At 42.6% G+C, this 13,887-nt stretch overlaps 1 protein-coding gene across 3 annotated transcripts in view; it reads right to left on the bottom strand.

Annotated features, from left to right (window-relative positions):
• The window catches only part of ALCAM (activated leukocyte cell adhesion molecule), a 117,541-nt gene extending 106,652 nt beyond the window's left edge, over positions 1 to 10,889 (bottom strand). The window contains exon 1 of one of the 3 annotated variants that reach the window (XM_051780992.1): positions 10,506 to 10,889. In XM_051780992.1, coding sequence (XP_051636952.1) covers positions 10,506 to 10,608 — 103 coding nt within the window. In that variant the 5' untranslated portion in view covers positions 10,609 to 10,889. Of the gene's footprint in view, positions 1 to 9,862; positions 10,208 to 10,505 lie in introns of those variants that run through there. The other 2 variants (XM_051780994.1, XM_051780993.1) reach the window with 2 other exon arrangements.
• Between the last annotated feature and the right edge of the window lie 2,998 nt (positions 10,890 to 13,887).

The raw sequence follows: 13,887 nt of genomic DNA, 5'->3' as shown, positions 1-13,887 counted from the left end.
CACCTAAATCCTTTCAAATGAAATACATGCTGTGGTACTTCCACCCTGACTTAACAGCCCAGGAGTGCTGACATGTCCAAGGAAGTTGTTCTCCCAAGCCACCATCAGTCCCAATTCACAACAGCTTCCTTCTGTCTACAAATACCACTGTTTGAAATGCCTGGCATACAGCGCCACTTACTCCAGAGAACACTGATCACCTTCCTCTTTCATTAAACTATATAAATTAAAAAAAAACAAACAAAACCCACAACCCTGAAGCAACATGCAGTCCTCAAGTCTTCCCTGACCAGAGGGAATCAAAGAAACTCTGGAGGTTTTTTTAACTTTCAAGTTGCTGAAGAAGATAGCGGGACACTGCTGAACTTAGCATTTTATTAGCAGACAGAAGATTTAGGTCTTAACCTCACACCTGGAATTAATGCAAGCCTCAATAAAACTTCTAGTTTTCTAGTAGCTATCCTTCCCTCCTTTCCTAAAGAGAATAACAGTTCAGCTTTAAAGAAAGAAAAGAAAAAGCACCAAAACAATGACCAAAAAAAACCCCAAAAAACCAAAAAGCCAACTAAACCCAATTCAAACTTCATGAAAAGCTTTAGCAAAATAAGATATACATTGCAATACTCCCTTTAAAGCTTCTATTACCACTTTTAATTAAAAGGTTCCATCAAGTTTTATGTAGTTTCTCATACTCTGTCACAAAACTTGCAGCTATGAGCCACCAGTCTCCTTCTGTGGTTATGAAGAAAAGTCTGTACTGTACGGTATTTCCAAAAAAGTAACAGATATTGACTCTATTGCACAAAGACAGCCTCCTCAGAAGGAGTAATGGTCCCCGGCACGCTCAGCGCTCTGCTCTTTCACGGTTACATGGAAAGCTTCTCAGAACAATCGCTGCTGTTTACAGATGTTGACACCTCACAGGAAGACTATAAACCAGCTGAAACAACAATAAAAAACAAGCTATGTACGTGGCTTTTGTAAATTAGAATCCATATCTAAGGCACCCCATCATACCAAGAGGCCTAGGTTTTTATATACACTCACTCAAAACTTCCAAATGTGAAGCTTCTATGTGGTTCTCAGGAGAAACCACATGTAAAACCAAGAATAATTCACTTTGAGAAACAGTTTAAAAGCACTGCTTCTGTCCAGAAAAATTAATAAGCTTTTGGACTGAATCATCAACTTCAGTCTTCAAAACTACTCCCACATCTAATAAAACTGGACTGAGAATTCCAGCTAGAAACAACCCACCCGTCTCTCCTCCTCTAGGTGCAGGTATCACCCCTCCCCAACACCCTGCTTTTTTCTAGATAAAGCTTTTGGCAGCTCACACTCACCTATTCAGCATTCATTAAAGAAACACACTGTGTTATTCATTCCTCTATGCCCTGTGCCACTGGTACAATGGAAAGAGAGACAAAGATCACAAGCAAGGTGTGCTGAAGCCCATCCTTCCTTATCACTGCTGTACTTGCAGATGGACATAATGATTAAAAAGTGACCCGCAGAATGTTGTGTGCCACTGAGAGCAGAAGGAACAATGGGATGCTCCTAAGTAAGTAAATAAATACCTCTCTGCAGCAGTTCAGAGAGTAAGCATGCCCCCAGCAAAAGGTAGGAAGTTCTCTTGCTTAAGAGGAATACAGACCCTTCCCCTCTTACATAGTGGAAATGAAACAGCCACCATGGACTTATAGGTGACCACCATTACAGAGAGTTTCTGCCTGCTGGCTCTTGAGCTGCATGCTGTCCAAGAGTAACTCCAAAGCTGCCTGCTCCAAGCTGTGCTGCCATGGTGGCTGCAGCAGCACACCAAGTCCCCAGGCTTTGCAGAGCCTAACACTTTCAGCATGCCCCAACACCCAGCTACATTCTCACTTCCACAACAAGAGCCTCAAAAAACCACAATTCTTGTTTCCCCTGCTCCTATCCTTTGGCTCTCAGGCAGACACAATACATCTCTTACGGCCCTCTGATACACCAACACTTTGATACACAGGCCAGAAAGTCTGCCTTCCTTGTGCCTGCAGACATCAAGGGCTTAAGGTTCATTCGGGATAAGGGAAGAACTTTCTTACAGAGCAGGCATACACTATGTTAAGATGCATAAAAGATGCCAAAAAATTCCGTGAATCTACTAAAAAATGGTTAACCTGCATTTACATCCATGGTACTCATCTTTGCAACATACCACTTATTTTTCACTATCTCAGAAGTTTTAGACTCCTCCTCCTGCTGCCCCCAGAAGCTGTGCAGAAGTTTTGGATTTAACACTGCAGAGTACTTAAGAAAGTGATAAGCAATGACAAGAAATGACGTGCAGACACAACTGAGTCTGGATGAAATACCAGAACCTGACCCTTACCAAGCCTGCAGGTGAACTTTCAGAAGCCCCACTCTGACATCAGAGATTCACGTAGACACTTAGGAATCTGCTGCTGTGGGGCATCCTACATTAACTGGGGTTAAACGTTTAGAGTAAAGGACTTAAACTTCAAAGCTAACACAGAACATATTGCATCATTCCAGAGCAGCGTGATGAGCAAGGTCAAACTGAACCATGAAAAGTTACTCCTCCAAAAGTCTTATTACAGAATGCATGTCAAGAGCTAAACTACTGGAGCAAAATATTTTCTATCTAACACTAAATATTTAACAAAACAAAATATATTGTGGCAGAACTGCTTTACTAATCATAATTACTAAAACTACTTTATTAACCATAAAACTTTGCATTACTAAGTTCTTGTCTGTACAGAAACACAACAGTAAAAAACATAATTCACTCATATAAACTGGAAGCTGGTGGGACGTTCATAACACTGACTTCCTTATTGCTTCTATAAGTAAGGTTCAAGATTAGCAATAAGTTGCAGAGAAGTTTGAAAACTGAGGAGTAATATTAAAAACACTTGACAAAAATCTGTCATGAATTAAAGTTGGAAAAATTATCCCCTTGCTAACCTTTAAAGCTGTCAAGTGTAAGATGCCAATGTTTTCTGGATATATACCATCAGTTGTCAGTGAACTATTTTGCTAGCAGTGTCAGAAACTTTCAGTTTCCCCAATTTTAGAAAGCAAATCCCATAATGGTATGTTACTGTGTGAATTTTAAGATAACATTTACCCTATCCATCTTCTCCATATGCAAGTATTTGATATGCTGTATCAAGAAGGAATTGATTCAGCATCCATCTCTCTTCTGAAGTTACATGGCTACACTGAAATTCCCCAAACCTTGCCTCAATATTCTATTCTCTGTCCTTTTTCTGTTCCATGTATGGCTTTGTAGGTAAAGGCTGTTAAGTCATCTCTGCTCTCTAAAATAACTAGACCAAGTCAACAAACACACATGATTTTATCTGGACGAGTCACAAAACTTCCTTTGCTAAACACATGCTCATTTCTACAAAATTCTGTGCCAAAAGGGAACAATACAGAGGTTAATACTCTAGATATCTAATCAACAGCAAAGTAATTCAGAAGCTGCAATTCAAGAACCACATCTCACAAAAAACATCAAGATCATACGTGCATTCAACTGCCCATTTTTAAGCCCAGTTCAACCCCGGTATTCTCTGCAGACTACCCAGTTACAGACACTTAGGTGAACATTTACTATTCCACTCTTCAGATGAACTGTATCAACTCTCTAAAACATAAGCCTTCTCAATTCTTCCTGGCCAGCATGATAAACTCAACTCAACACGGAGTTCTTGAAAAAAAAGTTGTTCCATTTTCTAAAATAAACCAAGAACAATACCAAAGCCCAAACCCACCAAAAACTCACATAAAAAAACCTCCAAAACAACCAAACCCCAAAATAAGTCAGTTGTATAAAATACCACACTTAAATCGAGCTGTACACAAGCTACATCTATTTTGTTCTCCAATATTTATGGTTATTTTCTTGAGTTAAATTGGGGAAAATTGGATAAAAAAAATGTAATTTCTGCAGAAAGTTAAATGATAAAGGGCACTTGTGCAGAATTCACCTGCTTGAAGAATAATGTTGAGTTCATTACAAGTTTACTTGAAGGCGACTGGACCTAAAGGTTTTTTTTTTTTAGAAGTGATCGTCTTTAAATGGGACTTCATAATTAGTTTCAAAATCATCTAATAAATAATATTTTAAAAAGGAAAGGATTCAAGAAAACAAAGTCCTAAGTTTGCAGAGCAGTTATCTGCTTTCTGTATGTACATATTTCTGTATTTAGAAACGTAGAATGGGTTAAAAGTGTACCAGCACACATCTAAGATGACTTCTTTCCCAATGACCCTGTTTACTGAATGGCATACCTATTCCAGTTTTCCTTTAAAAAAATCCTAGAAGAACTTATTGAAAAAAATAGATTTTGTTAAATAAAGGTCCTACCTAATACATTTTACTGGAAGTGTTCTAGCTTTTTCTCACCACAACAACCAGTCTAGGTCAATCGTCCCCTTACCCTGTTTGTACCCTATCTCATGCCACACCACTCTTGCCTCATTCCATGCCTGGAAATACCCTCTTTTTATTCTAATTCTTTTTGAGCTTCTCCATCGATCTCCCTGCTCCCCTACCCCCCTACTCAGACAAGAAAACATCACCTGTTTCTGTAGTGTATCCACCTAAACCACACACAAAGCCTTGCAGCAAAAGAGAAGTATCTCTAATTGAGTCATCTTTTTGGGTTTGCCTACTTACTATGTGATTCAGATTCATCCTTCCTTCTCCTTCATATAACAGGAAGCCTGTGATGAAACTAAGATGCTTTCAGAAACAAAGCCTGGCACTACAGAACACTGTGAAGAAAGAAAGACTTAATATAACTTTCAAGCTGAAGCCAGAGGTCTGGGAAAAGCTGAGACACGCTGCTTCTAACAGTAAGGTAGCGGAGCTCCCTCTATTGAATTAGCTGCCAATATCTCTTCAAAGTTTACAAGATGCCAGCTATGGTCAGAATCAATGTTCTGTTAAAAGCTCAACACCTTCCAGCCCGGACAGCTGGGACACGCCCACCAGGAGCTCCTGACACATGCCAAAATGTGACTGCCTGCCAGGGCTCCAGCCCTGGGGACTTCTGCTATCCTTGGTTGCTATTTGAGAGTTTTCCCTCAGGTCCAAAATTGCTGTGACCAAAATCCATGATTAACAATGCCAGGAGGGACTACAGATGGTGCTACCACAGCACAAAACGCAACTCATGAATGCAGTTCAAGCATTTGAAGTTTTTCTTCACAACAGGGGTTAACTATACTGAAAACAGACTGCTGAAACACTCATTAAATCACCGAATACACTTTTTGCTTCTTATCAAGGCAAAAGCATAATATTTCCATTGCTATTGAAAGCACTTCAAATGCTTCCTAACCAAACAATACAGAACTGTTCTAACCCCTTATAACCTCTAAAAATCATACCCTGAAACTGAAGGCACTCTGTCTTGCCCTCTCCACTGTTTTATCACTTTCTCCCTTTTTTTTTACCTCCCAAAAGAGGCATATTTCTTATCAACAATAAATATACCAGTTCAGTAGAAGAAGTAGTCGTTCTAGTAAGTAAATATTTATTTGTGTTACTGGAGACTTATATGCATGATAACAAATGCAACTTGATCTTAAGCTAGGCAGATCTTCCTCAAAAGAGTCACCACTTTGGAGCAGTAGATTAACATCCACTCTTGTAAGACCAGTTGCAATTCAAACCATCCTCAATAAAACCCACTAGGGGAGAACAAAACAAAACCAGAGAAGAAAAAAGGAAGAAACTTGATCTGATACTGCCAGAATACTAGACTGTCAGAATAATAGGTGTACTGCAATCTCCTCTCTAAATGATGAGATTCATTTTCAAACATATTAGAGGCAGAAATGTACAGCCTCCTTTAATATTCCTCCTGTTCCCATTAAAGAAAATATACCAAGATAAAGAACATGTAGGTCAAAGCCTTGTCTTCTGGGAAGATAACAGTCAACAATTTCAAATCAAGGGGAGTTGTTAATATTCAGTTTTTCCTGGAAAAATCACGTTCTACTTGAGTCAATTCTAATTATCACCCTACAGCATTTACAGTTCTTTAAGAGTTTCTCATTTGAGCATCAGTGCATGGAAGCGTAACTATTTTTTTTGAAGGCAGAGGAACCTGAGAGAAATTAGCATATTGCAACAGGTCCTCATTTCTTTTACAAATGTGGCCTTGCAGTTTACATGCATTTTCTAATAAAAAATGACTGTATTACCAGAGGAAAAAGCTATACACAGTAATCTCAGAAGAACTTTGAGTAGCACTGAAGAGAGAGTCTGAAAAGTGTGGTTTTTAGACAAAAACCATATCTCTCAAAAACCAATACATAAAGTCTAGCCCTGTATCAGAGCAGGCAGAACTAAATAAGACCATACTAAGAAACCATACTATTAGTGATGTGAAAAAAAAGAATTTCCACAATCAGCGTGGTATTTAAAAACCCACAAACCTCCCATGTGTGAAACAGCAGTGGAACAAGCACTGCAGACCAGACCTTGAGCCAGTTTATCAGTGATCATCATGTAGTGCAGGTCACAACAAGGGGAAACAGAATATTGATCATCCAGTGTTAGGAGATCCAATTACAAGTGACAGCCCCTACAAAATAAGCACATTCAGTCTCTCAAGTAACGCTGTATCTCAAAGTATTGACGCTAAATTGGCTCAGTGGGTTAGAGCAGGATCAATCCCGGTACGGGCCATTCACTTAAAAGCTGAACTCGATGACCCTCGTGGGTCCCTTCCAACTCAGAATATTTTGTGATTTCTGTGATTTCCAAGTATACACAGACAGGTCTGGCTCCTCTGTAGTTGGTTTCCTATCCAGTGATCTGCTTTTGTTTCACTCAAGCAGTCCAAAACCACTTCGGAAAAAAAATAACTCTCCAGAAAGTCCTGTGGTAGGAACCTAAGAAAAGCCCACGGTGGTGTGATGTGGTATGACCAGCCAACACATTAAAGCTATTGCTGCTACAGCAATGCTTGTTTATATATGGTGCAGAAGGACCTCATATGAAATCAGATATGATGTCATAGAAATCTGCAATGAGCACTCTCATAGTTTAAGACTATCAACCACACTACAGAAGTAGCATTTTTTCAAGAAAATAGAGAAGACAGTTTTATCCAGATCACATAGATCTAATATGCATTACACAAACCACTTAATGCTATTTTCTTTATTTTCCCCTTTATGTGTCATCTTGCGTAAATATTTAGAGATTCTGTTCCCCTTGTTTCTACGTCAAAAAAATAGCTTAACTTCTACAAAGAAAGATGAAACTATTTTATTCTGGAATTACATATTAGCATTCTAGGTCACTTTCAGGAAGGAGAATGGATGGTAATGTAAGGAAGGGCATCACTCTTACAAAGGTTGAAAAGTGAAAATCTTGGAATTAAACATGACTTGCAACAGACGTATTTATTTCATGAACATAACAACATGTATTTTCTTCCATAAAAATTACTGGGCTGATAATTCAGGGATTTACAGACCTGGATGATTTCTGTTGTTGCCCTCTGCCTTCTGAGTGCTAGAAACCCAACAGAGGAAGGGAGAGCACAAGAAAAACAGTTTATGTTGGAAGACTTCTCTACCAAAAGAAAAAAATATTAACATATCAAACACTTCCCAAAGCAACTGATTTAATAATTTGTAACTCACTTAATGAGTCTGGCTTTGCTACCTTTGTATTGGACCACAGACACATGGCATACCTAAACAAACACATGGTGCAGATGTTTCCTGACTTCGGTTTCGGAAAACCCATGTGAACTTCAGATCCTAATACAGAAATCCAGTTTCTCTAGCTCAAAGTCATACCAGATATACCAGGGAAAAAACATCATCAGGAGTGAGAATACAGCGAGTGTCACGTGAATAAGATGACACATTTCAGTCTCACTACCCTTATGCAATACAGCAATGTGTAGCAAGTCTAGTAATAAAATATAGTATGAGAGACTCTGAGCTTCATTGTTCATAATTCAACAGAAAGCAGGGGGGAGGGGGAAGCTGTACAAAGGTCATCATTAGCTCCTGATTAAGAGTTTACTTTCTTTTCACATACAGCCATTTCCTCTAGAAAAGTATGAGATTATATATAATTGGTCTTCTCACTTAGTCTAACCTAGAGTTAGTTTCCTAGTACTAAATGTGGACTTTTTTTATTTTTTTTTTTTAAGACAGGTATCTTTCTTTCTAGGCTGATAATTCTGTGACGAAACAAACTCAAATTTTATTATAAGGAATCCCAGTCCACATTGAATATTGCTGGAGATATTTACACCTGAGACACATAAAATTTTAATACGTTTTTAATAGCTTATCTATTGCTTTCCATATCCAAACCTCAAATGGAACTCCCAAAAGCCAACCACCATGATAGAGTAATACATCCAGAATTTTTTGTAGATGCCAGCAAACTAGCTATCATCTAAAATAGCTGAGATAGCAAGGAGAAAGAAATGGGAAAACTACAATAATATCAAGACCTTTTTATAGGTGTTTTTGTATTTACGTATCTTTTATATTCCTCAGAATAAACAGAGAACTAGAGGCTTAAATCTACTATTGGGCTTTCCAGGCATTTTCAGTACTGCAGGGAAAGTTTCTAAGTTGAGGTGGGGCTGGTTTCTACCCATATTTGCTTACAGTTAGCCTGAGCTCCTCCTTGAGGGAGCAAGGAACGAACGAAGAACAGAAAGAACAAGCTAAATGGTTTTGCTGCCAACCTATTCAGCTGGACAAGTCCCATCTTTTAATTCAACCCTTCAACACAACCCTTGAGATAATGCATTTTATGGTTTCACGTTTTCTTCAACGGGAAAATGTAGACAGCCACACAATCAGCAAGATTGTTTTGTATTTACTGGAATAAATCTCTCCACAGGGTCCAAGTCTTGCTAGTTAGAAGCTGAGGTGCTTATCCCTCTGGATACTCCACAAGCCTTTAAGATTTCATAAAATGGACAATCTTTCCTGAAGCCTTCCTCTACATCACAGCAACCATTATTCTTTGTAAGCTGTGCCACCGAGACTGATATTTATTATATCCTACAGTAATTATACACTGTATTTGACAAAGCAAAAGCCTAGCAGCACAGACTGACATACTGCTTAGGGTTCCAATACTGCTTTTGATTCTGTTCAGAGCTTTTTTACCATTCTAATTGAAATTACAGATTCAACAGCCTTATTTTATTGCTGTAGCTCGTTTTCTTCTTAGAGCCTGTAAAAACCAAACATGAATACACCTAGTGAAAAAGGTCTGTTCTTATCTTCCGTGTCGATGAGAACATGCTGCCCGTAAATGGTTAACTGGAGAACACGTAACAACCAGGTAGGGGCCAGGAATGAAAAACCACCAACTCCAACACTTCTGCAAACCCTCCGCTGTTGCAAAGGCAGGCACATAGAGGCAAAGCCATTTCTTAAAGCAATACAAAATTTTACCACAGGCTGACGCTCTTTCTACAAGAATAATGAGACGGTCTCCACGCCGAATGCAGAACTCACTTCACAGCTTTTCCCTCAGACTTCACTTTCACGCTCAATATTTACAAAACAAAGCCTACAAACACCTCATGGCCAAAATATTCCCAGAACAATTAGGGTATTTAGCACTTTCTGCGCCTTCCTAGCTCCCTAACGCCTCGAGAGCGCTTTTTACGGAGCGGGGAAGGAAAGAGAAGTTGCCCGCGCGAACCCGACCCGCGGGAGCAGCCTCAGCCACGCAGCGCTGTCCCAGCCGGCTGCCCGCGGAGGGGGAGCCCGGCTGCGGGGCTGCTCCCGCCGCACCCGCTGCCCGCGGGCACCGCGCCCACCGCATTCCCCGGGCGCCCACCGGCAAAGCGAAGGCGGCGGGAGCCGCCGGCGCCCGGGCAGCCGGGCACGGCCACGGGCTGCACCGAAGGCGAGGAGGGCATAAGAGGCTGAACCGCCTAAGTTGGAGGCGGCTCGCTGTGCCTGGAAGTGAAACTGGCGCGTCGCCGAAGCTCGGTTCCCCCTCCCGCGGGGGCACAGCGCCCGCCGCCCCCGCTCGCCCGGTGCCCGGTGACAACGCCCCGGAGGAACCCCACCGCCGCTTCCCACGGGGAAAGGTGAGACAGTCACCTCCCGCCGCCCCTCGGTCCCCCTTCACCACTGGGGCAGCTCCTGCCTCTCCCGCCGGAGAGACGGCACCGACCGGCCGCCCTCGGCCGCCTTCCCCGAGAGCAGGAGGGCACCGCTCCCCTCCGAGGCGGAGCGGGATGCGACGGGCACCGCCGGGCAGGAGCGACCCCCGGCGTGCGGCCGCGCAGGGACCCCGCGGAGGGTGTCGGGGCGCTGCGGGGAAGGGCGGGCGGCCCCGCCGGCGGCAGCGAGCGGCGGGCGGGCATCGCCACCTGCGCCCCGGCCTCCCCTCCGACAAGTTACGCGCGGCCGGGACGGCGCGGCCGCCCCTTCCCGGTTCCCGCAAGCGGGCGGGCGGGCGGTCCGGCGCTCACCTGGCGGCAGGCAGAGAGCAGCGAGCAGGAGGCAGAGCAGGGGCGGCGGCAGCGGGCGGCGGCGGCAGGAGGCGCAGGCGGCGGCGGCGGGGGGCTCCATCATCCCGCCTGCCCGCGGCGGGACCGGGAGGCAGCGGCGGAGCGGGGCGGCGCGCCCGCGGGGGCTCTTCCCTCTCGCAGCGGAGCGGGGCGGCGACTTCTCCCTCTGCGAGGCCGGGAAGCGGCGGCGGCGGCTTTCCCCCGGCGGCGGGAGCAGCGGTAACTTCCCGGGCGCGGGCGGCGGGGCGGCTGCTCTCCCTCTCGGCGCGCAGCGAGGAGCGACTCCGCACCGGAGCAGGTGGCGGCTTCCTTCTGGCAGCCGAGCGGCGCTCCAGGACTGAGCGCTGCGGCGGGAGAGGCGGAGCCGGGCGGCAGCGGCGGCGGCGCTGGCCCGGCCCCCCCTTTCCCCGCCCCCGCCGTCCCGGCACACGGGCGGGGTGCGGGAGCCCCCCGGGCAGCCCCAGCCGGCCGGCCCGCGGGGTTGCAGCCGCCCGTACTGGCGGGGATGTGCCCTCCGTGCCGCCGCGATGTGTCCCCCGCCCCACCGCGGGGTGCGCCGCTGCCAGCGCGGCCCCTTGGGCGAAGAGCGGCGTCGTGAAAGCCGGGGGGTCTCGGCGGCGGGGCTGGGGGCCGTGCGGGGCAAGCCGACCCCCCCTTCACCTACCCTTCCTTTGCCTTGCGTGGTCTATTTTCTGGTGCTGTGCCCAGCGTGCGTGTGGGATGCCAGTACTTCAAATCCAGAACTAAAAAAATGTAATAATAATGGCAGTGCCCGTTCTGCTGTGTCTATCAGAAACGTGATGGGTCCTCCTCATAACCAAAATGAAAAAAAAAAAAAGGAAGCAAAAAAAGATAACAATCAGTTTAATCTGATTTAATTAATATAGCAGAGGGTTGAGTAAAGGGAAGGGAGCTCACAACGCTTAGTTGCATGAAGAAATGCGCTGCAGGTTGAAGGAGGGATCCTTTGTCACTTGTGGAAGTCGGCTGCCCTAAAGGTCAAAAAGATTCCTCGTCAAAGTAATGTAATCCAGAAGCAGCGCTTTCATGCACAGTACTCTATTCTCCTCCTGTTTCGGTGTGAGTAAGCAGTGTTGTTTCACAGAGAGGGAAATAAGCACCCTGAAGTCACACAGCAAGTTTCTGAGCTAGCAGTACAGCGTGATCAACATGTAGCCCACGCTGTCATGTGAAGTAAGACTGATGTCCAAAATCTAAAAATATGAATAATGCACATCGTGTGGTCTCTAGAGGGACTTTCTAGTAGTGAAATCCAGAGTGTCAAGTGCTTTATCTCACTTCACCATGTGATAATTTGAATTCTTGGATGGGAACTTCCCCAAAAGTCCCAGAAATCAAAGACAAACTTAACCAGTGTGTCGTGCAAATATATTTACTATTCTCAAAACAATTTTCATAATGGCTAGCAACTAAGAATACTTAACCATTACTGTGACGCAGAGTAGGTTTAGAATAACACACCCTGTTGTATTTGAGTATCATGCTTGTTTTCTGTAAAGTGGAGTAAGGATGTTTCACTTTTAGAACTTTAAGTCTGAAGTGTTGTCTTCACTTCAAAAAGTCCTTCTGTTCTTCCACATTGTTATTATCTTTCTTATTGTGTAAGGCACGCTATACAATCAGTTTTAAAAATATTTTACTTTCTAGGCTTGCTGCTCAGCAGAGATCTGTCATCCTTTGTTTTCTCACAAGATTTCTCTCAATGGGCATATTACTAAGCAGATTCAAAAAAAATATTACTTTTAAGATCAATAGTCTTTTTCTTTTGCTGTTGAAGCCAATTAGTATTCCCCATTCATTGTTTTTTTTCTTGCATGTTTTAAAGTGGTATGGTACTCATTAGTAGGGATATTTAATATTTTTATTGCTGTCAAACCTGGAGACCCCCTCAAAATCTTGAGAGAGGCTTTCTATAGAATGACATTGAGATGGCCATCTAACGCAGTTCAAAGTTATATTCCTGCTATATTTTTTTTAATTTCTAGTGCTTTTAATAGTATGTGGTGGTTTTGCAACAACTTGGGCTCCGTTACAAGTTAAGGGCCTAATCTTGCCTTCTTCAGTGATATGGACAAGGCCTGTTGAAGCTGGTAGGATTGTGGCTGGGAAAAAAGGACAGAAAAGGCCAACTCTAAAAATTATGTGAGTGCAAATAAATATAGAAGAGGAAAAGGCTTATAGGCCAGAATTCACTCTGCATTTAGTATAGGGCTGGATTTTTTTAACATGGCAATGGCGAGATCAATTTGTATAAATACAAGCACATGGCCTGCTGGTTCAGGAAATTAAATAATGCCCGAGCACCTTGTTTTAAAGCAGATGATTAACTGCTGCCTCATTTGCATCAACATAATGAATAGTATATGTTTTCTCTCAGTGGGAATGGGGATAAGGAAGTCTTTGTGAATATTGCAAATAATTTCCAGTGGCATGGTGCACGGATTAAAAGGCAAGCTATAGAACTATAGAATTCAAGCAGGCAAAACATATGGAGTAATTTTACAGTTTATGCTTAAGATACTGTTCAGAAAAGTAATTTGAGCACTTTTTCACTCTGAATGTGTTAAGTCTATAAGAAATAAGAGAAATATGGGAGATTACATTAAGGACATAATACTTAAATCAGAAGTATGATTTGTTTAGGGTTTCCCTCACTCCTTTGTCATTTATCTTCAAAGATGTTTCTACCTTTTACTTGAAAGAAGCTCTTTGAATTCTGAGTAAATAAAAAACATATCAAGCTCAGATTACTCAGGTGTTTGATAATTATGGGATTTTAAATGTGATTAGAAATTGTCAAGATAATTATTAAAGATATCTTTATATGCTCTGTCATTTCAACTATCCTCTGTTGTGAGCTTTGTAATTAATTCCTTTAATGCCTATTGGGTTGATAGAATATAGATTTATATTTTTACAAATTATTTTCTTGGGCTATGCTCCTCTTCTCATTGAAGTTAATGGGAGTATGAGTGAGGCACTGATCTGTTAGGAAGCAGCAACTGCTTGGCTTTAAAGTCCGAAGTAACCATTAATTTTGAAGAAGTTAAGACACCAGTACAAAAAAAATTAAGTAGAAAATAATGTTTGAAAAGCACTAATAATAATAACAATAAAATCTTTGATAAATATGTAATCCTATCAAACCATAGATTTTCTATTTATGTGACAAAGTGGATTAAAAATGTAATCCATTAATAATGGTTATGCATAATAACAAAGGCTTTTTGTTAAACTGAAACATCATTTCCCATTTACAACAGGTGCATAAAATACTCACTTTGGAAGCAAATTTCTAGCAAGAATAGTAGAGAATATTGTT

This window comes from Manacus candei, unplaced genomic scaffold, assembly GCF_025592945.1.
Source record: "Manacus candei isolate 608988 ecotype Guabito, Panama unplaced genomic scaffold, ASM2559294v1 h1tg000014l, whole genome shotgun sequence".
Taxonomy (NCBI): Eukaryota; Metazoa; Chordata; class Aves; order Passeriformes; family Pipridae; genus Manacus; species Manacus candei.
This window is presented reverse-complemented; position numbering and strand designations above follow the sequence as displayed.